Below are 22,446 nucleotides of genomic sequence, written 5' to 3'. Positions count from 1 at the left end.
TTTTTCTGTCTATAAGATGTCCCCATGTATAAGGCGCCCCCTATTTTGGGGGACTCAGTTTTAGGAAAATGGGGGAGATGGCCCCGAGTATAAGACACCCCCTAATTTTTGACATTTTTATTAGGAGGGGAAACCTAGTCTTATACATGGAAAAATACGGTACTTAAAACAATATCATGAAACAGCTTGAGCAGAACTGGGTATGACGAAGAGCAGAGACAAAATTGAGAAATGGGAGGCAGATTTATAAATATATATATATAAATATATATTTATAAATATTGAAAGCAGTCATTTAAAGCATAGTGTGTTCCATTTTGACCATATTTGCATGTTTATTGCATTTACATTCCATCTTTCCTTCAAGGAATCCAAGATGGTATACATAGTTACCTTCCCATTCCGTGCTATCCTTGTGAGGTAGGTTAGAACTGAGAGAGTGTGAATTGCCTAAGGTCACCCAGGGAGTGTCATGAACACTGGGTTTTTTTAATTAAAAAAACGTCCAAGCTTTGAAAACAATTTATTTATTATTATTAAATATTTATTGCATTTATATCCCAACTTTTATTCCCAAAGAGCTCAAGCCGGCCTACATGGTTCTCCCCTTCTTCATTTAATCCCCACAACAGCTCTATGAGGTAGGGTAAGGATAGACTGGTCCAAGGTCACCCAGCAGGTTTCACAAATGAGTAGGGATTCAAACCCTGTGCTCTCAGGTCCTGGTCTGACACTTCATCCATTGCACTATGTTCATTCCCAGCGTATTCCTGTGGTTGCAATTTGTTTTGGCTGTGTTTAATACTGATCTAAAATTGGTTGTAACACACCCTGGAATCTACTGGTAAAGGGTGGGTAATAAATATAACAGCAGCAGCATATACTGTATTGCAGAGTGTTGGACTAGATGACCCTTGGGGGTCCCTTCCAACTCAACAATCCTAGGATTCTTTTATTCTAACATGGGACAAAGATAGAGAACCGGTGGTCCTTCAGAGGTTGGACTGCAATTCCCATCAGCTCCAGTCAGCATGACCGATATCAGGGATGATTGTCAGGGATGAAAACTTAAGAAGATCCCTAAATGAACCAGGCCAATGGTCCATCTGGTCCAGCTTCCTGTTCTCACAGTGGCCAACAGTAAAAATAAAATAAAAAATGTTGCAGTGGCTTCAGACAACCAGCACAGTTATATGACATGGGTGAGAAACCTCAGACCTGGTCCACAGGATTCTCTCTCTCTGCATCTCTCATGACTCTCTCCAATCACATGCTCTTGGCACCCTCCTTAACTGTTTTTGCCTAGCTTGAATTTATTCTCAAGCTCTGGTAATGCCACTCACTTGCCTGGAGGAAGGATAGAGGTGTGTGTGTGTGTGTGTGTGTGTGTGTGTGTGTGTGTGTGTAGAAACTAGCCTACTGTACAGGTGTCAAATTTATATTTATTGTTCCACCTATTTTTGCCTCTGGCCTTGCCCACCATTGGCATAGGCCACAAGAAATTTGCCCAGAGTGGAAGACAGCCCCTGAATCAGCAGGTGATCCTTAGAAGATGATTAGCAGGTGAACCCCCCCACCCCACCCCCAGACATGGCACACCAGTGGTTTAAAGACTAAGAACCAATGGAGTAATGATAATAATCTTTCTCCTCCTCCTTTTTCTTCTGGAACAGGGCAGCAATGGCAGCAGAGGACCTTCAGGGCTGCCTGGGCCACGTGGCACTATGGGGCCAGTTGGTGGAAAAGGTCGCAGAGGAGAAAAGGGACAAGAAGGTTTCTTGGCAAGTACACTAACAGCATTCCAACTAATGATGCAGGGATGGAGACTACAACACCCATCAGCCCCTGCAAACCTGGCTGAACAGTCATAGACAAAAGGAGAGGGAGTTGATACCCACAAGTCCCACTGCTGTGCCGGGATTTCTCTAGTTTGTGAACCTGGACCTACAGAATCAGAAATGTATTTATTTGTTTACAGATTTCTAGGCCACCCTCCATTCTGATGAATTCCAGAGCACCATACAATATTTCTTTACCAAAAGAAATTTAAAAAAAGAAACAGGAGCAAAACATTCCAGCAATATAACAACATCCTTTGTAACAATAAAACGGAGAAGTGACAAAAACATCAAACTGATAAAGCAGGTGGATTTCCCTGATCTTTGATAAGTGCTTTCACTCCCAAAGCATTGTCTCTGTGCCTAAAAAGCATGCCTGCTCTCGTAAATGGTTTTTTATTTTCCTAGTGGGGAAGGAGCTAGGGCAGATTCTGTCTCCAGAGTTTCCATCGGGAGAATCAGTTTAATTCACCCTGTGCCTCATTTTCTCTTCTCTATTTTTCCATAAAGGGCCAAGCAGGCATAGCTGGAATTGCAGGACCTGGAGGAGCAAGAGGAGCACAGGTAGGTCACATATAATAGCTGTGGCCTCACAGAGGTCATGCTGGACCTGCAAGTGACAGACACCACATTGGCAAGGTTTAGGCATTGGCCAAGTCCTTGAGCTGTGTTCTGGTCCAATGCCAAAGGGAAAGCAGCAGAGCTGGAGGTGAGGCACGTTAACAGTTCCTGGAGCACATCCAACTTGCACAGACAACAATTGGGGCAGAGGGAGGCCTTTCATCCTTCTGTCTCCAGACTACTTCTTCACCCCCTTGAGAGCTTCAGAGCCTTAAGGAGTCAACCCTCTGGCCCGAAGATGGGCACTTTTCCTTTCCATAGTCTCCCACCTGGTGGGAGCCCAACCATCTTTGTCACAGTGGTCTCTCTATCTTCCACAGGCAGTTCTAAACCTGGCTCCCCATCTGGTGCCCCTGCTGCCTCTAACTCTGTGTCCAGGTCATTGCAGGATACAGGAGGCATGACAACTTGGACTGCTAAGCTGGGCTGCTCAGCAGTACCCCTGGATCCCAAAGCAGGAATAGGAGGGTCTGTGGCCTTCTAGATGTTGTTGAACTACAACTCCCATCAACCCCTAGCCAGCATGGCCAGCATTAGAGGTGGCGGTACTTGTGGCACTGCGAAATAAACAGTGGTTTGATGTCAACTTGCTGCTGCATGCTGGTGAAACTTCTTGTTGTGTTCTACTGCTGCTGTAGTTGCACCTCCAGGAAACATGCCGGAACCTATGCCGCACCTAGAGCGGGGCCCAACATTCAAATGAATCAGAGCCTTCCTCAGGCCAACACTGGGGCCCTCAAGCTGGGAACATGACACACATCAAAGCCAGAGAGATGTGTCTAATCAGTGACCTTTGCTCTTTTTTGGCATTGCAGGGTGAAATTGGAGTCCGGGGGCTTCCTGGATTGGATGGTCCTGAAGGAATGAAGGTACCCATGACTTTGCTGGTAGAGTAAGGGATATGAGACCAAAAAAAAAGATTATAGCTTTGGGAGAAGTATATGTGTGTGCAGGGAGTAAGTATCATCAATTTAACTGAGGCAGCTCACCTGTTTCCCAGGTAGCAAAATGGCGCTTCCTATTTCACAATTCTTCCCACCCTTCTTTTCTTCTTCCTCTCAGGGAAAGCCAGGACCTCATGGTGCAATTGGACCCAGTGGTGCTACCGGACTGGCGGTAAGGGCAAGACACTTGGTACCCAAATCTCATTCTTCTTGAGATATAAATAATATGTAAAGGTGACTCACACTCCCCCTCATAATGATAGGTCTGGAATACCATCAGTAGGTGTTTTGATACTGTAAACCACCCTGTGATCTTCGGGCAAAGGGCGGTATAGAAATTTCATAATAATAATAATGTTCACATTTTAACAGGATGCTATCAGATTTGCACTTACTGAAACGATATGCAAATCAAAACACAGCCATCCTTCAAAATTCACACTTCTCAAGGTTTTTTTGCTTCTAAAATAAATAAATGTGTGCAAAACTAGACATATTAGAGGAAAGCCTGCATGAAAAATGCACATACTGGAAGAATAAGAAATCAAGATAACACACTTTCTATAAAGGAATGGAAATGGTTTGTTGAATATTTACAGATAAACTGTAAACACACAGTGGCGTAGTAATAGGGGGCGGGGGGGACGCCGCCACGGGCAGCAGGCTGGGCGGGGGGCAGCAGGCTGGATGGGGCTGACCACCTCCGACGGCCACTGCCGTGTGACGCGGCCGCTGCCATGGAGGAGAAGCCCCAATGGAGAAGAAGCCTCACTCTGTGGCTTGCTTGCAGGGTTTGCCGTGGCGCTGCATTGCATGCCTCCTTTCCGGGGCGGCAAACTGCCTTCGGGTTTGCCGCCCCGGGCAGCCAGGCGGCTAGCTACGCCACTGTAATCACATAGACACATAAAAACACTGGCAGGATTATACTAATAACCTGCAGCTACGTAAGAGTATATATTTAAAGAAGATAAATAACTGAGTAAGTTTAGTTAATTTGGATATGCAGAAGATATTAAAAATAAATTTAAGGAACTGCAGAAAGGGGGAAGGAAGTCAAGTTTTAAAATGTCAAAATGATTGTAAAATCAGTGAAATGCATATATCTGAAAAGTATAAAGAAAATTTAAAGAAAAAGAAAAATTCACGTGCTGGAGAAAATAGCATACAACAGTGCATTCTGTAAAACAATATTGCTTGCAAAAAGTTGTGTAAATCAGATGTATAGCTGGATCACATTGCCCTCATAATGATAGATCTGGAGTACCAGGTGCTGTCTATTATTATTATTTATTAAATTTGTATACCAGCCTGTTCATCCATAGATCTCAGGGTGGTTTGCAACATAAAACCACAATGTAAGCATGGGGAGGAAATTTACACTAGAAGTAGGAGAACATTAAAATGCTGTCAGACGTTTGAGAGGATTTTTGTTTGTTTAACACCACAAATTTATGGAGAAATGTGGAGAGCTGACCTTCAGAGGGAAAAAGGAAGAAATTAAGAGATTTATCCATCACTAGCAGCCAGTGTTACCACAACCCTCCAGACAGAGACTCCAACTAGAGGCAGATGTTCTTCATAGAAATGTGGGAAATTGCCTCATCCAGACTAGACCACTGTTGCAGCTAGTTCAGTACTTTCTGCACTGACTGGCAGTGGCTCTCCACGGTTTCAGGAAAGAGTCTACTTGAAGATGCTGAGGACTGAACTGGAGGTCTTTTGCATAGGAAGTATGGATTCTGTCACTCAGCTCTTTGTCTTTCATCAAAGAGCAATGTATGTTCCAAGACCTCTTGGCTCTGAATAAAGAGCTGAATAAAACAAGCATATGGAGGCTGCCTGACCCAAGTCTAACCATTGGTCCTGTCTAGTTCAGTACAGTGGTACCTTGGTTTATGAACACAATTGGTTCTGGAAGTCTGTTCATAAACTGAAGCGTTCATAAACTGAAGCGAACTTTCCCATTGAAAGTAATGGAAGGTGGATTAATCTGTTCCAGACGGTCCGCGGGGTACTTAAACTGAAGTGTACATAAACTGAAGCGAACTATCCCATTGAAAGTAATGGAAAGTGGATTAATCCGTTCCAGACGGGTCCGCGGAGTACTCAACCTGAAGCGTACTTAACCCAAAGCATGGGTGTAATTGGTTCCGGAAGTCTGTTCATAAACTGAAGCGTTCATAAACTGAAGCGAACTTTCCCACTGAAAGTAATGGAAAGTGAATTAATCCATTCCAGATGGGTCCGTGGCATTCGTAAACCGAAAATTCGTAAACCGAGGTGTTCATAAACCGAGGTTCCACTTTATATCCTGTAGTGACTAGCAGGATTAGCAGCGGCACACTGGTGCTGCAAAGAGGTGTCTCTCCCAGCCCCACCTAGGGATGCCAGAGATTGAATCAGGGACCCTGTGCAAACAAAGCGGATGCTGTGCCATTGAGCTAAAGCCCCCCCCCATGCCCTTTCAACAGCCTAGCATGTATTTGATGGTGGCAAGGAAGCAAAGTAGGTATAAAAAGAGAATTCCCTGGATGCCAAGATCCAGGTTTGAGGCAAGTACTTTTTGGTGAGAGAACACCAGCAGAGATTTTAAAACTCAAAATATGCAGCAAAGTAAAGTGTGGAAGTATATGCTGTTGGCCTTTAAAATATATATATTTCCAAGTGAGTTCCAAAATAATCTCCTCTCCCCCCCCCCCACCATAGGAAAAGAACACACATTTATTAAGTTATAGTCCTACCTCAGTTTAAGTACGGTTCGGTTTGAGTACTTTCAGTTTAAGTACTCCGCGGACCCGTCTGAAACGGATTAATCCACTTTCCATTACTTTCAATGGGGAAGTTCACTTCAGGTTAAGTACGCTTCAGTTTAAGTACTCCGCGGACCGTCTGGAACTGATTAATCCACTTTTCATTAGTTTGCTTCAGGTTAAGTATGCTTCAGGTTAAGTACAGACTTCCGGAACCAATTGTGTACTTAAACCAAGGTACCACTGTACAATGGTTTACTTACAATTCTCCAAAGTTCAGCATCTTGTGCCTTTCCATACATCAGTCAGAAAGGTTGCACAGGCAGTAAAACTTAGTTTAGTTCCAAAGTGGTACAAGTTCTTAAATTATTGGTATAGTAACAAATGGCTCATGAGAGCCATGTGGTCTGAGCTTGGCACAATCAGCTCAGTCCTCCTCACACACTGAGCTTCTTAGGTAGACTGAGGGAGAACAATAGGCTTGGTTACCCATTTCCTCCCAATGAAAAGGAAGTGGATGTAGCTAAGCTTACTCTGTAGTATTAACCCTGTCTTGCATTAATTAGACTTAGGCATGTTGGTTATATGAGGCTGGTTATCCCACAGTACTAACTACTGATGATACTGCTGCCACTCTCTGCTAACCTAGTCTCTGCTTCAGCCACAAACACACACAAAATGTTAGCAAAATGTGGATAAGAATCCTGACCTACCTTATATGATTCTTCATAAGCATTTTAACAAAATAAAAGTCGTTGAAACATTTTGAACATGCAAGCATTGCATAAATGAAATATGACTGTGACTGAAAGTGTTGCTGTTATTTCTTTATTTCAGGGCTTCCCAGGAGACGATGGGAGGAAGGGAGATCAGGGCAAGCCAGGTCCTTCTGTAAGTACTGTCTATTATTATGGTTCAGGAAGACAGAGCTCAGGAGCTGCTGATTCAGTAGTGAAACTGCTCAGATTAAGAGTTTATCTAGCAGGGTTGGGGAACCTGTGCTCCTCCCCCATGCATGAGATGTTGTTGGACTTCAGCTCCAGTGAGTGCATGCAGGGCCGGCCCTACAGCCAGGCTGGGTGGTGCAGGGCACCTGCCCGCCAGGGGGTGGGCACTGTGCAGCTGCCCCCACCGCGGAGCTGTGCCCGCCCGCCCGCCACGCTGGGAAACGGGGCAGGGCAGGGGCGCCGGAGGGATCCGTCAGACCACGACACCAGGGCACCAAATATACTTAAGACGGCCCTGAGTGCATGCATGTGTACACACATTCACACAAATTCTAGATGTTCCACAAAAGCAGTAAATGCAAGGAAGATGAAAGAAAATTGGCAGCAATTGAGAATGAATAAAGCAGTTGCTTGATATCCTCGTTTTTCTGTCGGAGTGGAAATAAGAGGGGGGGAAAAGAACGCTAGAAAAACTACATTTCCCACCATGTTGCTGGGATGGGGCACCATCTCTTCTTGCTTGGCATTTTCAAAAAAAATGTAAAAAAATGTGCTGTCTCTCTCATTTGCATTCCCTAGGGTGCAGCAGGCCCTGTGGGTACCAAGGGTGTTCAAGGTCTCCAGGGTTTTGATGGCCGGGAAGGATCGAAAGGAGATATAGGTGGGAAAGGAGAGCCTGGCCAAAAGGTAACACCTAGCTCTTAGTTGATGGTGTTGTTGAGTCTTGCCATCTTGATTACAGTGTATGGACCTTTCACTTTGTGTGGGAAACTGGTAAGTGCTTATTTTCTTAGCAAAAGAATTTTAATGTTCCTTGATATCAGAGAATCTCTCTCCAGCCTTTGGGAGATGACACCTTTAGGAGGTTGGATGTTGCCAGAAAAGCACTTTGGGAAGAAGTTTGCCATTTGATTTTGCACTTCAAAATAGACAGGTAGAAGGCAGAGACTGCACTGTCTTTGTATGATATAACTAAAGCGGAGGATGCATAAGAGGATACAGCCGCCCTCTGGGAACCCCAGTGGCAGATTTACCTGCTGCAGGAGGAGCCTCTTTGATTCCACTTTGCTCTGCTTGTATAAATAAAACTGATGTTAAAACCTAGGTCTCTCATCTTAAAAACAAGACAATGCATTAAACCCTTCAGCGCTGCCCTTAATTTTCTCTGCTTTTGGGAAGTTGCAATATGTAATATGTAGCAATGATCTCACTTCCAAACCCCCTTGAGCAATTCTTGGGGACATATTTTGGCAGTAACTCATGTATAAAAAGAGAAACATCAAGGTTCAGACCTGCCTGTGTGTCAGAAGGTATGGGGGAGCTTGGTGTACTGGGAAAGCTAGGTGCTCGGGTGCATTCAATTGCTTTTAAAGGGCTGGACCTTTTCCATGAAAAGCATGTATTGCACAAAGAAAGCTGTATCTACTTTATCATATCATAGATCAGAAGAGCAAAAGAACATAAGCACATAAAAAGGGCGCTGCTGAACCAAGTTAAAGGCTCATCTAGTCCAGCATCCTGTTCTCACAATGGGCAACCAGATGTCCAGATGAAGCCTGCAGGACTTAAGCACAGCAGCACCTTTACCTACTTGCATTTCCCAGCAGCAGGACACAAGAGGCACACTGCCTCTGACAGGGGAGGTAGAACATAGCTTTCATAGCTAGTAGCCACAGATCCGTTCTACATAGCTTGGTCTACTCATGCAGTGGAATGAGGTAGAGCTGATAAAGAGTGGGCTGTACATCTTTTAACTGCAGGCAGAAGGCAATACACAGCCACATAGTAACCTCTGCTGGCACCCGAGCTGTTTTTAGGGCAGCCACCAAAATTCCGTAGCAGCCGTTTTCAGGGACGGGAAGTGGCTCCACCCCCCTGCAGTGCCCAAAACGCCCAGCAACCGCCGTGCTAGCCAGATCCCCCCCCAATGCACAGCAGTCACAGTGTGCACTACAGACCCCCCCCCATGGCACCCTATGCCTCCCCGCCCAGTGCAGGCTCCCTACCTCTCCCCGCCCTGCCCCTGGCTAGCTATTCTACTGTCAAGATATAATAGTTGCATACTCCTCTTTGGTTGCACTTGTGATTTTACAATTGAACATGTTTGTTTTCTCTCCCTTGAATTTTAGGGTGATTGTGGTCCCCCTGGTAAAACTGGAGCAGCAGGGCTAGTTGGTCTTGATGTGAGTTGGTTCTCCTTGCTCATCTTTCTATTCATTTAGGGGATCAGTGGGGAGGGATTTCACATAGGACATATATCTCTGAATACATGTGCGTATTCAATTAGAAGACTGGATTCATTAGAGATACATTCTAATCCACCAATGGGCATTCAGGATAAAGGGAAGGTTTTAGAGCACCTGAATTTCCCCCAGCAGCTCCAGGCAGGGCTGGAAAAGACAATCTGAAACCCTGGAGAGCTGCTGCCAGCCAGCGTAGACAATCCTAAACTACATGAACCAATGGATTTGACTCAGTATAAGGCAACTTCCTAATCTGTGACCCTCTAGAAGCAAAATTTGAAGATGGGAACCTGTGGATTTCTGTTTTAGGCAAGCTAAATGTTTTTAGTTCTGATTCATTGAATAAGCTTTCAGCTCTAGTATTACTCTTTCCTTCTTTCTTTCTTTCTTTCTTTCTTTCTTTCTTTCTTTCTTTCTTTCTTTCTTTCTTTCTTTCTTTCAGGGGCCCCCAGGCAAGAAAGGAGATCTGGGACAGGAAGGGGCATCAGGCCAACAGGTGGAGTACCATGTATTAGAATCTAAGTCAATCACCATATTATCAAATTCTTCCATGGACCCCTCCCCTCCAGAATTCTGATTCACCCTAAGAAAATGGGTTACATACTGCAAAAGAATCCCAATATATTTGCTGGAACTATATGCTTTGTCGGGATGCTTTCCTGTGGCTCTGTATTCCCCACCCTGCCTTGATACATCATGCTTATTAGAGGTGTGCATACACTTTGCATGAACCCCCAGTCAAACCAGGGTGCCTTTGAGTGTTTGGGGCAGTGAAGGCTGGTCCACTAGGGTGACTGGGGCACTGCCCCTCCAAGCTCAGTCTGCCTCCTCCAGCCCCTACCCACCTTCTCTACCTTTTTACTTAACATCCAGCAAAGGGGCAAGCTTCATAGCTGCCAAGTCTCCCGCTGAAAAATGCTGGATCAGCAGCAGCGCGGCACTGGAAGTCGCTTCTACGCATGTCTGGACACGCGTAGAAGCAACTTCCAGTGCCAGCGCTGCCCGATTTCCAGTACCCAGACATGGGGAGAGCGGCACCGGAGGTCACTTCTACACATGTCCGGACATGCATAGAAGCGACTTCCGGTGCCACTCTGCCCGATTTCCGGTGCCCAGACATGGGCAGAGCGGCACCCAAAATGGAGCCTCCCTGGCAGGTAGGAAATCCGGGGGATTTCCGGGATTTTTTTCTATTCGGGATAAGAGCGGGAAACGGATTAAAATCCGGGGGTTTCCCGCGAAAAACGGGAGACTTGGCAGCTATGGCAAGCTTGGCTGTCAGCTTCCTCCTCCTGCTCAGCCTCAGTGCTGCCCTTGTAGAACTCATCAGGGAGGAAGAAAGGAATGGAACTGGAATGAGCTGACATATATTGGCTCTGGCTCCACCTGTCATTTGCTCTGGTTCCGTTGTTGGCCTGCCTATCAGTTCCCAGTGAGCACCAGCCTCGGGTGGTTTTTTACCTTATACAAGGTAAGGTGGAATCTCTGCAAACCCCACCTCCCAAGTTGAAGTGGGACATCACCACCCCAAAGCTTGATAGTGCTTGCCAACTTGGTGGCAAGAAAACCAAATGCTATAGGTGAACAAAAACTAATGGAAGGAAGAAAGATCCGGTCTTCCTTCCCACAGTTCTCAGTACCAACTGAGGCAGGGGAGAGAGTAATAAATGAAATAGTGATAAAGGGTTTGTGCTATCCCCAGATTCTCTTTCTTTGTATGTATATTTCAGGGGCCTCTAGGTCTACCAGGTCTGGCTGGTCAGAAAGGCCGTAAAGGAGAAAAGGTATTAATTTTCTACCAACTTTTATTCTATTTGGTTGACTAACTGACTTGACAGGCTGACTGATTTGTATACCACTACAATGTAAAACAATACAACTTCATAAAACTCCATACGATATATATGGATCATCGAGTAGGTCAAGAATAAATAACAAAAAGGTGAGCTGGTTGATCCAGGGGGTGGATATGCTTGGGTGGGCAGGAATGTCTTTGACTAATGGGAACACACCACTGAAGGTATCCACTGAATCTCTAGGGGGAGACTGTTCCATAATGACAGAGAACACCCTTTTTTCTGATTGATGCCAGATGAATCAATTGTAGGTGCTTTGTTTTCTATCGCAGTGTTTTTTTCATCATGGCTTTGATGGTGAACCCATCGCTGAGCTGCTTCCTAGTTATTTTTGCTTGTCTGAGGGCTTGTCTACACTTCTACTTCTCCTGTGCCTAAAAGCACAGGTCTAAGGGGTTTTCAACCTAGCAGTTCGAAAGCACGTCAAAGTGCAAGTAGATAAATAGGTACCGCTACAGCGGAAAGGTAAACGGCGTTTCCATGTGCTGCTCCGGTTTGTCAGAAGCGGCTTTGTCATGCTGGCCACATGACCTGGAAGCTGTACACCGGCTCCCTCGGCCAATAACGCGAGATGAGCGCCACAACCCCAGAGCCGGTCATGACTGGACCTAATGGTCAGGGTCCCCTTTACCTTTAAGGGATTTTCTACCTGTCCTGTGCTTTTTACTCTGGTTTCACCTCAGATCGTATAAATCTTTCACCTTTTACTTGTCTAGGCAAGTGTCTGAGAAGTTTTGCCTTTGCCCCGCTACTTTCCCCTGGAAAATCCACTCTTTAGTGCTGAATCAGAGCAAACGTTAATCTAGAGAAAGGCTGATTGATGTTTGCTCTGATTCAGCGGTAACATCGGGTGTCCCCGGGAGAAAGCACCAGGGCAAGTATAGACAAGCCCTCAGTGGCTCCTGCAGTTGTAGTGAGTCTGTCTCTGGTAGGGGCTCAAGCCCTTTTTCTCTGCCACCATCTTCTCAGGTTTGAAAAGTGTAATGTGTCATAAAACTGGTGTTGGGGTTGGATATCCCCCCCAGCACCACTAAATTGTTGTTGTGGTGGTGGTGGTTGTGTTGTTGTTGTTTATTTCATTTCTACACTGCTTTATACCTATTTTTAGGGGAGGTTGGAATCTCAAAGCAGTTTACAACACATTAAAAGATCAAATAAAGCAATCCAGAATAAAACATTACTGAAAATCAAAGTGTACATTCAACGCAATGTATTTAACAGGAAACTAAAATGTTATCTTAAATATTTCAAAATAAAACTACAGAATTCAAAAGGTTGACTACGGAATTCATATTTAATATGGAAGAGTTAACCAAAAGAATCTTAAACTTTTTGAAAGAAAACAATAAAAGAAGTCAAGTATAAAATGCACATTTAAAACAGCATAATGAGCAAGAGAATAAAATATCATAAGCATTGAATCAGTGCCATCTACCACTAACATCTACCACTAACTTTTCTCCTGTCAGATTTTATTCCACACTTATTTATTCCACCACACTTTGTCAGTATTGGTTTGAAATTGTTTTGCCAATTTCATTTTCATTGTAGACATACATTCATTGCTTTATGAGTGTAATGCTTTTTTTTTTGCTCAAAGCCCCACCAAAGCATTGTACAAATGAATACAAAAGAAAACACAACAAAATCACAGAAAATGCAAAAGATAAAAAAAAGTAAAATAACTGAAACAAGGCACACTATGTATGGGATTGCTTTTTAACTTTTTACTGTTGATGCTTTTCCTGTTAAATTTATGTTCGAAGTAATTTATGAGAAGTTGTTTTTGTTGTTGTTGTTATCATTACTATTAATATGTATTAATATGTATTAATACTATTAATATCATTACTATGAATATGTTCAGTTCACCTTAAGGTACTATGGGCAAGTTGCAGCAATTTTAAAATGCGACATTAAAGACATTTTTTTAAACTTGCAGTTTAAAAAAAATTCAATCACAAAAAAATGGGGTGGGTCCTGAAAATACATACACTGGGTGTCAAAGGCGAGGGGGAAAATGAAATCAAATGATGGATCAACCACCCTTTTTTATAAGCTGCAGAACAGGTTTTTCCTCCCCAAAGCTTGGCTTGGGGAAAGGGCGTGTGCATGTTGAATTAAACCTGGTTTTAAAGTTGTGTCTGGAGTAGTCTGCCTTCACTTTTTGCCTCCATCTCTCTTTTCTCTCCATCTCTTCCCTTAGGGGCAGCGTGGATATGATGGGCATCCCGGATTCCCTGGCAATCCAGGCAGAAAGGTAAGAAATCGCACTGAAGCCCCTGCTCTTGCATAAGAGGTTGCTAGGTAAAGGTAAAGGTATAGGGACCCCTGACTATTAGGTCCAGCTGTGGACGACTCTGGTGTTGTGGCGCTCATCTCACTTTACTGGCCGAGGGAGCCGGCGTACATGTGGCCAGCATGACTAAGCCGCTTCTGGCGAACCAGAGCAGCACACGGAAACACTTTTTACCTTCCCACTGTAGCGGTATCTATTTATCTACTTGCACTTCATGCTTTCAAACCGCTAGGTTGACAGGAGCAGGGAACGAAGAACGGGAGCTCACTCTGTTGCGGGGATTCGAACCACCGACCTTCTGATCGGCAAGTCCTAGGCTCTGTGGTTTAACCCACAGCGCCACCCTCGGCAAGTAAAGCGAGATGAGCGCCGCAACCCCAGAGTCGTCCACGACTGGACCTAACGGTCAGGGGTCCCTTTACCTTTACCTAGAGATGCTGGGGTTTGAACCTGGGACCTTCTGCATGCAAAGCAGATGCTCTACCATTGATCTATTACCCTTCACTGCTAAGAGAAGGCTAAGAACCAGATAGGAGAGCATAGGCCTAGCTGGTAGAATAGGAAACCTGCCTCATGTTTGTGCCCCCTCAGACTATGGGGAAGAACTCAACACAATGAAACCGTTCCCAATAAATAGGAAGGTGATTAATCAAAGTACATTTTTATGCCCATGGACAGCCTTCCAGGGGGCAGAGGGCTGCATGCCAGTGGTGGGTGTGGCCTGAGGGGAAATTGTGCTAGGCAACAGGTGTGATTCTTACAGAAAGAACTTAAGAGAAGCCCAGCTGGATCATGTAAAAGACCCTCCCCCACGTAGTCCAGCACTCTGTTCTCTCTGGTCATACATTCTTCTTCTTCTTCTTCTTCTTCTTCTTCTTCTTCTTCTTCTTCTTCTTCTTCTTCTTCTTCTTCTTCTTCTTCTTCTTCTTCTTCTTCTTCTTTTCTGATCCTTAGGTATTTCTGCACCTAAAATTCCTAGTAAGAAAGCTTCAGGGTTGTTGTGTTTTTTTACAAAATTTATTTTAAACATTTTTCCCCAATTTGTTATACAGTGGTACCTCGGGTTACGAACGCGATCTATTCCGGGTCGCAGTTCGTAACCCAAAAAGTTCGTAACCCGAAAAGGGCCCGAACCGCCGTTTTGCACATGCGCAAAGCGCTATTTTCACTATTTTGGCGCTTTGCGCATGCGCACACGCGCACGGCGAAAATACTTCCGGGTTTGCGAAGTTCATAACCCGGGTTGTTCGTAACCCGAGGTGTTCGCAACCCGAGGTACGACTGTAAATCATTTCCCAATATACTTTTATTTTTTTACATGTGGTTCTTTACTGTAGCAGTTCTATACATTTTTGCTAGTTTATTAGGAGTTAGGTACCAGAAATACACCATTTTCATATAGTTCTCTTTCAACATACACGCTGTAAATTTTAAATCTTCCCTCCATAATTTTCCCCATGATGCCCATTGTATATGATTTCTAATATCCCTTTTCCATTGTATCATTAATGATTTCACTTCTTCATCTTTTGTATACCATTCTAACAGCAGTTTATACATTTTTGAAATCAATTTCACATTATCCTCCTGTAGTTCTTTTTCAAACCTCGAATTTTCTGTATTAAAACTGTAATGGTGCTGTTGCGGCTACTCTTGAGTAAAGATGCCCATGTCCGCTCTGTCTTTAAGAGTTTTATTGTGCATAGTATTTACAGTGCAGAGATAGCAGGAAACATGACCTCTCGGTCACTCGCAGAATCTGGGAGTGGACGTTTCCTATTATGTGCCCAGCATAAGAGTTTGGGCACCCTGAAATGTCTCCTCCCGACCTTATGTTTGGTGGCGCACCTTAATTCAGGTGCCGAAAGGGGCTGCCTGTTCCCCTCCACCTCTTGGTCAGGGCATTGCAATGGCTCTCTAGCATAGCCGAGCCCTGACTCCTCCAACTAACTAACCTCTTCATTCCCCCCACCTGGCCCGCTGCTGCTGCTCTCACTGGGCGAAGTGCTGGTCAACAGGAGAGGCGGAGGCTCCCTGTAAGGAGCTCCCCTGACAAAAACCATTCCTTTTATCCTTCATAAACACATGGTTTAATTGGTGGTATTGCAGCCAATCAGTCACCATCAGTCTTACATTCTCATTTTTTAAATTTTCAATTGATCTTCTGCTTCAAATAGCAACTCTTTATAAGTTGCCCACTCACTTTCTGCATTAGGTTTTTTCACAGATATCGCTTTCAATGGGGAGAGCCACCAAGGTGTTTTCTGTTTCAATAAATTTTAATATTTCTCCCACACCAAGTAAATTGATTTTCTCACCAAGTGGTTTAGGAAACCTTTATGCACATTTGTCTTTTCATACCATAGATATGCATGCCAACCAAATCTATTATCCTGAACTTCCAAGTTCAGAATATCCGCATTCTTTAAGTCAATACACTCCTGCAGCCAGCAAAGACAGGACGCCTCATAATATAATCTTAAATCTGGCAGGGAGAAGCCACCTCTTTCCTTAGTATCTGTTAACAAATTATACTTTGTCCTGCGTTTCTTCCCTTGTCAGATACTCTCTGGTCATACGTTTAAAGCACATGGGTTTCCCCAAGGAAATTCAGGCTGTAGTGAATTTGAAATCATGTTTATTTGTGTTTTTGTTGCTGATGTTTTTATTGTTAAACTCAGGGTTAGACCCTGAGCTCTGGCAACCCACCTCTTTTCTGTTTCCCTGTTTACCCCACCACCATCAGGGCAAGCGTGGTAAAGCTGGACCCAGACCCCCAAGAGGCTCCAGAGGCCCCAAGGTAGGCAAAATGCTTTGTACTCTTAATAATTACCGTATTGATTATGGCTGACTCTTGTTGCCTTTATTCTTCTGGGATAGTCATTATTCACTTTTACACCCTGTATTTACTTCAATGGTTGGATGGGTGATATGTATGAATACCTGTGGTGGCCATGACACTAATGTGGCCCATCTTAGGTCTGGCTGCAACCCAGTTGTGGGTCCTCTTCCACATCCTCTGGTGCCTTAATGCCAGTCTTTCCCCCTCCTTTCCCTATTTTCTCCCTTCCAGGGCTCTCAAGGTGAACATGGTCTCCGTGGTCCCCGGGGACCCCAAGGCCCTTATGTAAGTATTGATCACAAGGGTGACTCATTACAAAAAGCCTTCCTGGGACACATTTGTTTGTTTGTTGTCTTTGTAGCCCAGCTTTTTCTCCAAGGAACTCGAGGTGGTTTACATGATTCTCACTCTCATTCAATCCCTACAACAACCCTGTGAGGTAGGTTAGGCTAAGAGGCAGTGACTGGCCCAAGATTACCCAGTGAGCTTCATGGCCAAGTGGTGATTTGAACCCTGGTCTCCCAGGTCGTAGTCTAACACTCTAACCACTACACCACACTGGCCTCTTACCAGATACCCACTGGCAAAATATTATAAAACTGCAGTATTTGTAACATGTTGCAAAGGTTGGGGTACTCCTGCTCAGGGATTCTGCCAGTCGGCCATGCTTTCTTCCAAGATACTCCATTCCATTCCGCCTTCTCCTTGGCTTCTGTTCTCCTTCTTTCATTCACTCATGTGCGCACACACAGCTACAGCTTTCCATGGCCAATGAGCATTCTCAGCCCTCATTGGGTTGCTCCCTTAGAGCGGAGCCCCTTTGGGATTGGTAGGGAGATCAGTGACGGGTACGTACTCAGAGGTAAGCTCTATTGCATTCAGTGTATCTGAGTTGCAGCCTAAGAAACATATTCCAAGGCAGGACCAGGTTTGCTTGGCTCCTCTTCCATGTTTTTCATTTGAGTTTGTTGAGTTTGTGGTGCAGTGTGACTGTGAAGGGGAGTTAATATTGGAACTCTATACACTTCTGCTGCATTCATGCTGTAGCTTCCCAATCATCAACAAGCGCATCAAGTTTTCAACTTACCAATGCATGGCCCAATTATGCTTTATTTTTATTTATTTTATTCATTAAATTTTGAAACTGCCCTTCATCTGAGGATCACAGGGCAGTTCACAATATAAAAACACAAAAATGCATGGCATAATAATAAATAATGAAGCATAGTAATAGAATTTTAAAAGTGGTCCCTCGACTTACGAATTACCCCACATTCGTAGGTTTCGACTTACAAACGGGACAAATGGCCGCATATTTACGAATTTCTCTACATCCGAACGGAAACCGTTGGCGGCTTTAAATGCGAATTTTTACATGCGGCTTTTTCGACTTACGAATTTTTCCGAATATTTTTCCCCCCATGGGAAGCCACGTTTCGACTTCCGAACTTTTCGACCTACGAATGTGCATTGGGAACGGATTAAGTTCGTAAGTTGAGGGAGCACTGTATCATTTAATTCACTGAAGGCCTGGGAGAGAAGGCCTTCATAGGGACAGTTTTCCACAAACAGGGAGCCACCACAGAAAAGGCCCTGTTCTCATGTTGCCACTCTCTCTGGACCTCTTGTGGAGATGGGAGTGCCAGCTTGGCCTCTTCATGGGGCCCCAGGAATTTGACACCTATGTGTAAGATGTTTTGCAGTTGTATGGTTGGCTTGGGGGGGGGAATCCATCTGCCAGGGAGTGACTATGAAGCACTATAAATAATTGTGTTATTTGTCTTTTCCATTCCCAGGGTGTTCCTGGGCTCAGGGGGGGCAAGGGAGTCAAGGGGCCCAAAGGAGAAAAGGTAGGTGCTGATTGATGCTGTCTCAGCTGATATTACCAGCTTGCTAATGTACCAGCTAAAGTTGCATTCGCAGTTGACAGCATAAGACAAGAGTAACCAAGATGGTGCCTTCTATAGTGAACTGCAGCTCCTGTAACTATTGACCATTCTGGCTGGAAAGGATGAGAAGGCATTGCATTGGAAGGCATTGCATTCGCTACCCTATTGTTTGAGTGGCTGTTATAACACAGGTTAATGTAAGTGATTGATTTTTACATCACTGAGAATCATTAATCCTTTCCCATTTCTTGGGCATCCTTCTGTAGGGCATCAAAGGCATGATGGGCTACCTTGGTCCCCCGGGGGATAATGGTTTTAAGGTACGTATGAGAATCTGCTGCTGCTCATACTGTGTTTGTGAAGGTTTCGGGATGGGTGAAAAGCAGTTTGAACATAAAAAGCGCCTAGTCCTCAGTGATTACTTTTTCTCTCTTTCAGGGTAAGCGAGGACCCGTGGGCGTTCCTGGGAGGCCAGGACCAAAAGGGGAGCAGGTAAAAACACGAGGTTAAAAATGGTAAAACAGGTATAAGAACAGAAACTCAGAGAACTGAAACAAATAATTGAAAAAAAATAGGACCCAATCTTCTGTGTCAGGAAAGGTAAAGGTAAAGGGACCCCTGACTGTTAGGTCCAGTCACGGACGACTCAGGGGTTGAGGCGCTCATCTCGCGTTATTGGCCAAGGGAGCCAGCATACAGTTTCCAAGTCATGTGGCCAGCATGACAAAGCCGCTTCTGGCGAACCAGAGCAGCACACAGAAATGTCGTTTACCTTCCGGTACCTATTTATCTACTTGCACTTTGACGTGCTTTTGAGCTGCTAGATGGGCAGGAGCAGGGGCCGAACACAGGCGCATAGCAAGGGAGGGGTGAAGGGGGCGGGCCGCCCCTAGCTCCACTCTGGCGGGGGCAGTGTGGGGGCAGCGCCCCCAGCCCACCCCCGCCTCCTCTGCCCGAGCAGGAAGAAGCAGAGCACACCGGCCGAGCAGAGCAGCATCGCCAACCCAGACGGACTACACATGTGCGGACATGCGCAGTCCGTCCTGGCGTCAGGATGCATGTGCGCTATGGAGTGACGCCCCATTCCCAGGGGGTGCCGCCTCGGACAGCCAAGCGGCACCGTTCGCCACTGACCGAGCAACGGGAGCTCTCACCCCGTCGTGGGGATTCGAACCACCGACCTTCTGATCGGCAAGCTCAGTGGTTTAACCCACAGTGCCACCCTGAGCAAAAAGGTGTACTGGTGCCAATTCTAGGGGTGCCTGGGCACCCACAAAATTTTCAATGTGGGTGCCCAGCCACTGCTGCCTGCTGCCTCACCTCCAACTCTCCAGCAGCACTGCGGCAACCGGGCTTCTGTTGGGGCCCACTGTGGCCGCAGATGTGCTTCTGGGGTGCATCTGTGGTCACCGTGGGCCCCAACAGAGGCTCTGCAGCAGAGGCAGAGGCCCCAGCCCTGCCGCAGCACTGGAAGGCGGCAGTGGAGGGCAGAGACCAAGCTGCACACGTCACATCACATCATGATGTCGTGTCACGTACACTTCTGGGGACCCACAGTCTAGGGCCCAAGTTGGTGCAAGATGTGTATAATACTTGTTATCTTTCTTTGTAAACTGTTCTGGTATTAAGAGGTCTATAAATATATAAGATATAGATAAATAGATGCTTTCACACAGGCCCGAGTTGCCTTCGTAACACTCTCTCCTTCATTTTCAGGGTGTTGTTGGCCCACGTGGTACATGGGGATCTGCTGGACACCCTGGCATTCCAGTAAGCTCCCCTCCTCCTTTTTCGAACTGCACAGCAATAAATTTGCAGGGCTTTGCTTCTTTGTTCCAGGGACTTAATGGGACAAGTATTACTTGCACATTAGGAAAATAAATTCAGAATTCTGCACATAGGCAATTATTATTTTTCCTATTGGGAAACTATTATATTCTGCCACATGTATAAAGCATGCAGAAGTTACAAATCTGCATAATTCTCTGGTGTTGCTAGTTGTACGGGGGGGGTCCACAAGGCCTCCCCCCACACACACTTCTGTGAGCCACTATAGCTCAGTTGGCAGAACATGTGCTTTGCATGTCAGATGTCTCAAACTTAATCCCTGGCATCCAGAACTTGAAAAACTCATTTTAAAAAAGGAGCTAGCTCTAATTCAACACGTCCAAAAAGGAGAGACTTAGTTCGCGTTCATCACATTCATCCTTTAAGCAAAACGAAAATGCAAAAGCTAGTTCAGTTTATCTTCTAGGATTATTTTCCAACAACTGTTATTTTAGGGGTGGGGGACTTCTTTTGGACAAATGTATTGTTCCCCAATAGTATTACCTTTGTTCTTCCTCTTCCCAGGGCACATTTGGACAAAAAGTAAGTAATCCTACCCCCCACATCCCCGCTGCATACATGCACACTGACCCACTGCCATTGTTGTACCTAATTCTTTTTATATGCACATTTGCAGTCCTCAATGCCACCACCTTCCATGATTTCACGTATCAGCATATCACCATGATTTCACATATCACCATGATTTCACATATCACCATGATTTCACATATCAGGCATATCAGCTGGTGCACTCCAACAATTTATGCAAAGCACTTGCCCATTTCTGGATTTGAGAGGGCCCCGAGGCAGTGAGAGCCACCACCACCACCACCACCTACATCATTTTATGTTCCCCCACAGTGGTACCAGAGGTAGTCTTGCACTGGGATATTGTGTAGCACGCCAGCCCAGCCCAGCCCAGCCCCCACCCCAGCATATCATGGGTTCCAGGATGTCGTGAGAAGTTTATTTATTTGTTTGTTTATTCCTCCCATTTATATCCCACATTTATTACAAGGAGCAGAAGGTTCCTTGCATGGTTTAACCGCCCCTCCCACTTTATCCTCACAGCAATCCTGTGAGGTAGATCTAGCTGAAAGGCAGTGACTGGCAGAAGGTCACCCAGTGAGGTTCATGACCCAAGTGAAGATTTGAACCCTTGTCTCCCAGGTCATAGTCGAACAGTAACAACACCAAATGACCAAAGGCTCCTAGCCCCAACAGCCTGATGCAGGTAGGGGTAGGGCGTGAGGGTTGCCAGACTGGGAATAATAATAATAATAATAATAATAATAATAATAATAATAATAATATATTTATTTATACCCTGCCCATCTGGCTGAGTTTCCCCAGCCACTCTGGGCGTCTCCCAATCGAGTGTTAAAAACAATACAGCATTAAATATTAAAAACCTCCCTAAACAGGGCTGTCTTCAGTTGTCTTTTAAAAGTAAAAGAGTTGCTTATTGCCTTGACATCTGATGGGAGGGCTTCCACAGGGTGGGCACCACTACCAAGAAGGCCCAATGTCTGGTTCCCTGTAACCCCACTTCTCGCAATGAGGAAACTGCCAGAAGCCCTGGTTGCTGGACCTCAGTGTCCGGGCTAAACGATGGGGGTGGAAACACTCCTTCAGGTATACAGGACCGAGGCCGTTTAGAGCTTTAAAGGTCAGCACCAACACTTTGAATTGTGCTCGGAAACGTACTGGGAGCCAATGCAGATCTCTCAGGACTGGTGTTTTATGGTCCCGGTGGCCACTCCCAGTCAGGTGCTTGAGCCCTGGCAGCTACCCAAGAATGACTGACATTGATGTGAATCCTGCCTGCCTCTCCCCTTAGACATCCTAAGCCAGGGGCTCTTGACAGCAAAGCTCTGGTTTCTTACTCCCTGCACCATAGCAGGGAACTGCTGCAGTGGTCCTAGCTGTGCTATTTGCTTTTCAACCTGCACACCAAGCTTTTGGCACCAACCCTCTTGCGGACTCGGGGAGCAAGTCCATCTCCTCCTCTGACAATCCCAGAAGGCTCTTCCCCACAAGGGGATCCTCTGCATTGGATTCAGGGGGCCCTTGCCTGCTCCCCCAAGTCCTCAAACAGTACAGTATCTGGTTCTTCCTCTGAGCACTCAATGTCTGGTCAGGACTAGGCATGGGAGGATAGGGTTAGCAGCAGGGCTCACTTTCGATTTGGCGCTTGCTGAAGCAACATCCATGCTCTGCTCTCCTATAGCTGAGCCTTCCCTGGTCTTCCGCCCCTTGCCTTCCCTGAGATCAACACCCACCTCAAAACACCCCCCTCCCTATTTCCAAAATCAATGGAGGACACTGCAAAAGGTAAGGGAGCCAGCCTCCCACCCTGTCTGCCCCACCTTGTGAGTCAAGTACTG

The 22,446-nt window shown here is 45.5% G+C and overlaps 2 protein-coding genes across 2 annotated transcripts in view; both read left to right on the top strand.

Annotated features, from left to right (window-relative positions):
• The window catches only part of LOC118083899 (collagen alpha-1(XI) chain-like), a 31,393-nt gene extending 29,289 nt beyond the window's left edge, over window positions 1-2,104 (top strand). Inside the window, exon 20 of the mRNA XM_035112927.2 lies at window positions 1,674-2,104. Coding sequence (XP_034968818.2) covers window positions 1,674-1,871 — 198 coding nt within the window. The 3' untranslated portion in view covers window positions 1,872-2,104. The remainder of the gene's footprint in view (window positions 1-1,673) is intronic.
• A 200-nt stretch (window positions 2,105-2,304) lies between these two features.
• LOC118084246 (collagen alpha-1(V) chain-like) overlaps window positions 2,305-22,446 on the top strand; it is a 28,611-nt gene continuing 8,469 nt past the window's right edge. Inside the window, exons 1-16 of the mRNA XM_035113624.2 lie at window positions 2,305-2,402; window positions 3,275-3,328; window positions 3,522-3,575; window positions 6,991-7,044; window positions 7,680-7,787; window positions 9,230-9,283; window positions 9,786-9,839; window positions 11,074-11,127; window positions 13,406-13,459; window positions 16,245-16,298; window positions 16,572-16,625; window positions 18,137-18,190; window positions 18,496-18,549; window positions 18,668-18,721; window positions 19,946-19,999; window positions 20,582-20,599. Coding sequence (XP_034969515.2) covers window positions 3,323-3,328; window positions 3,522-3,575; window positions 6,991-7,044; window positions 7,680-7,787; window positions 9,230-9,283; window positions 9,786-9,839; window positions 11,074-11,127; window positions 13,406-13,459; window positions 16,245-16,298; window positions 16,572-16,625; window positions 18,137-18,190; window positions 18,496-18,549; window positions 18,668-18,721; window positions 19,946-19,999; window positions 20,582-20,599 — 780 coding nt within the window. The 5' untranslated portion in view covers window positions 2,305-2,402; window positions 3,275-3,322. The remainder of the gene's footprint in view (window positions 2,403-3,274; window positions 3,329-3,521; window positions 3,576-6,990; window positions 7,045-7,679; window positions 7,788-9,229; window positions 9,284-9,785; window positions 9,840-11,073; window positions 11,128-13,405; window positions 13,460-16,244; window positions 16,299-16,571; window positions 16,626-18,136; window positions 18,191-18,495; window positions 18,550-18,667; window positions 18,722-19,945; window positions 20,000-20,581; window positions 20,600-22,446) is intronic.

This window comes from Zootoca vivipara, chromosome Z (genome assembly GCF_963506605.1).
Source record: "Zootoca vivipara chromosome Z, rZooViv1.1, whole genome shotgun sequence".
Lineage (NCBI taxonomy): Eukaryota > Metazoa > Chordata > Lepidosauria > Squamata > Lacertidae > Zootoca > Zootoca vivipara.
The sequence above is the reverse complement of the archived record's forward strand: the minus strand, read 5'-3'. Positions and strand labels throughout refer to the sequence as shown.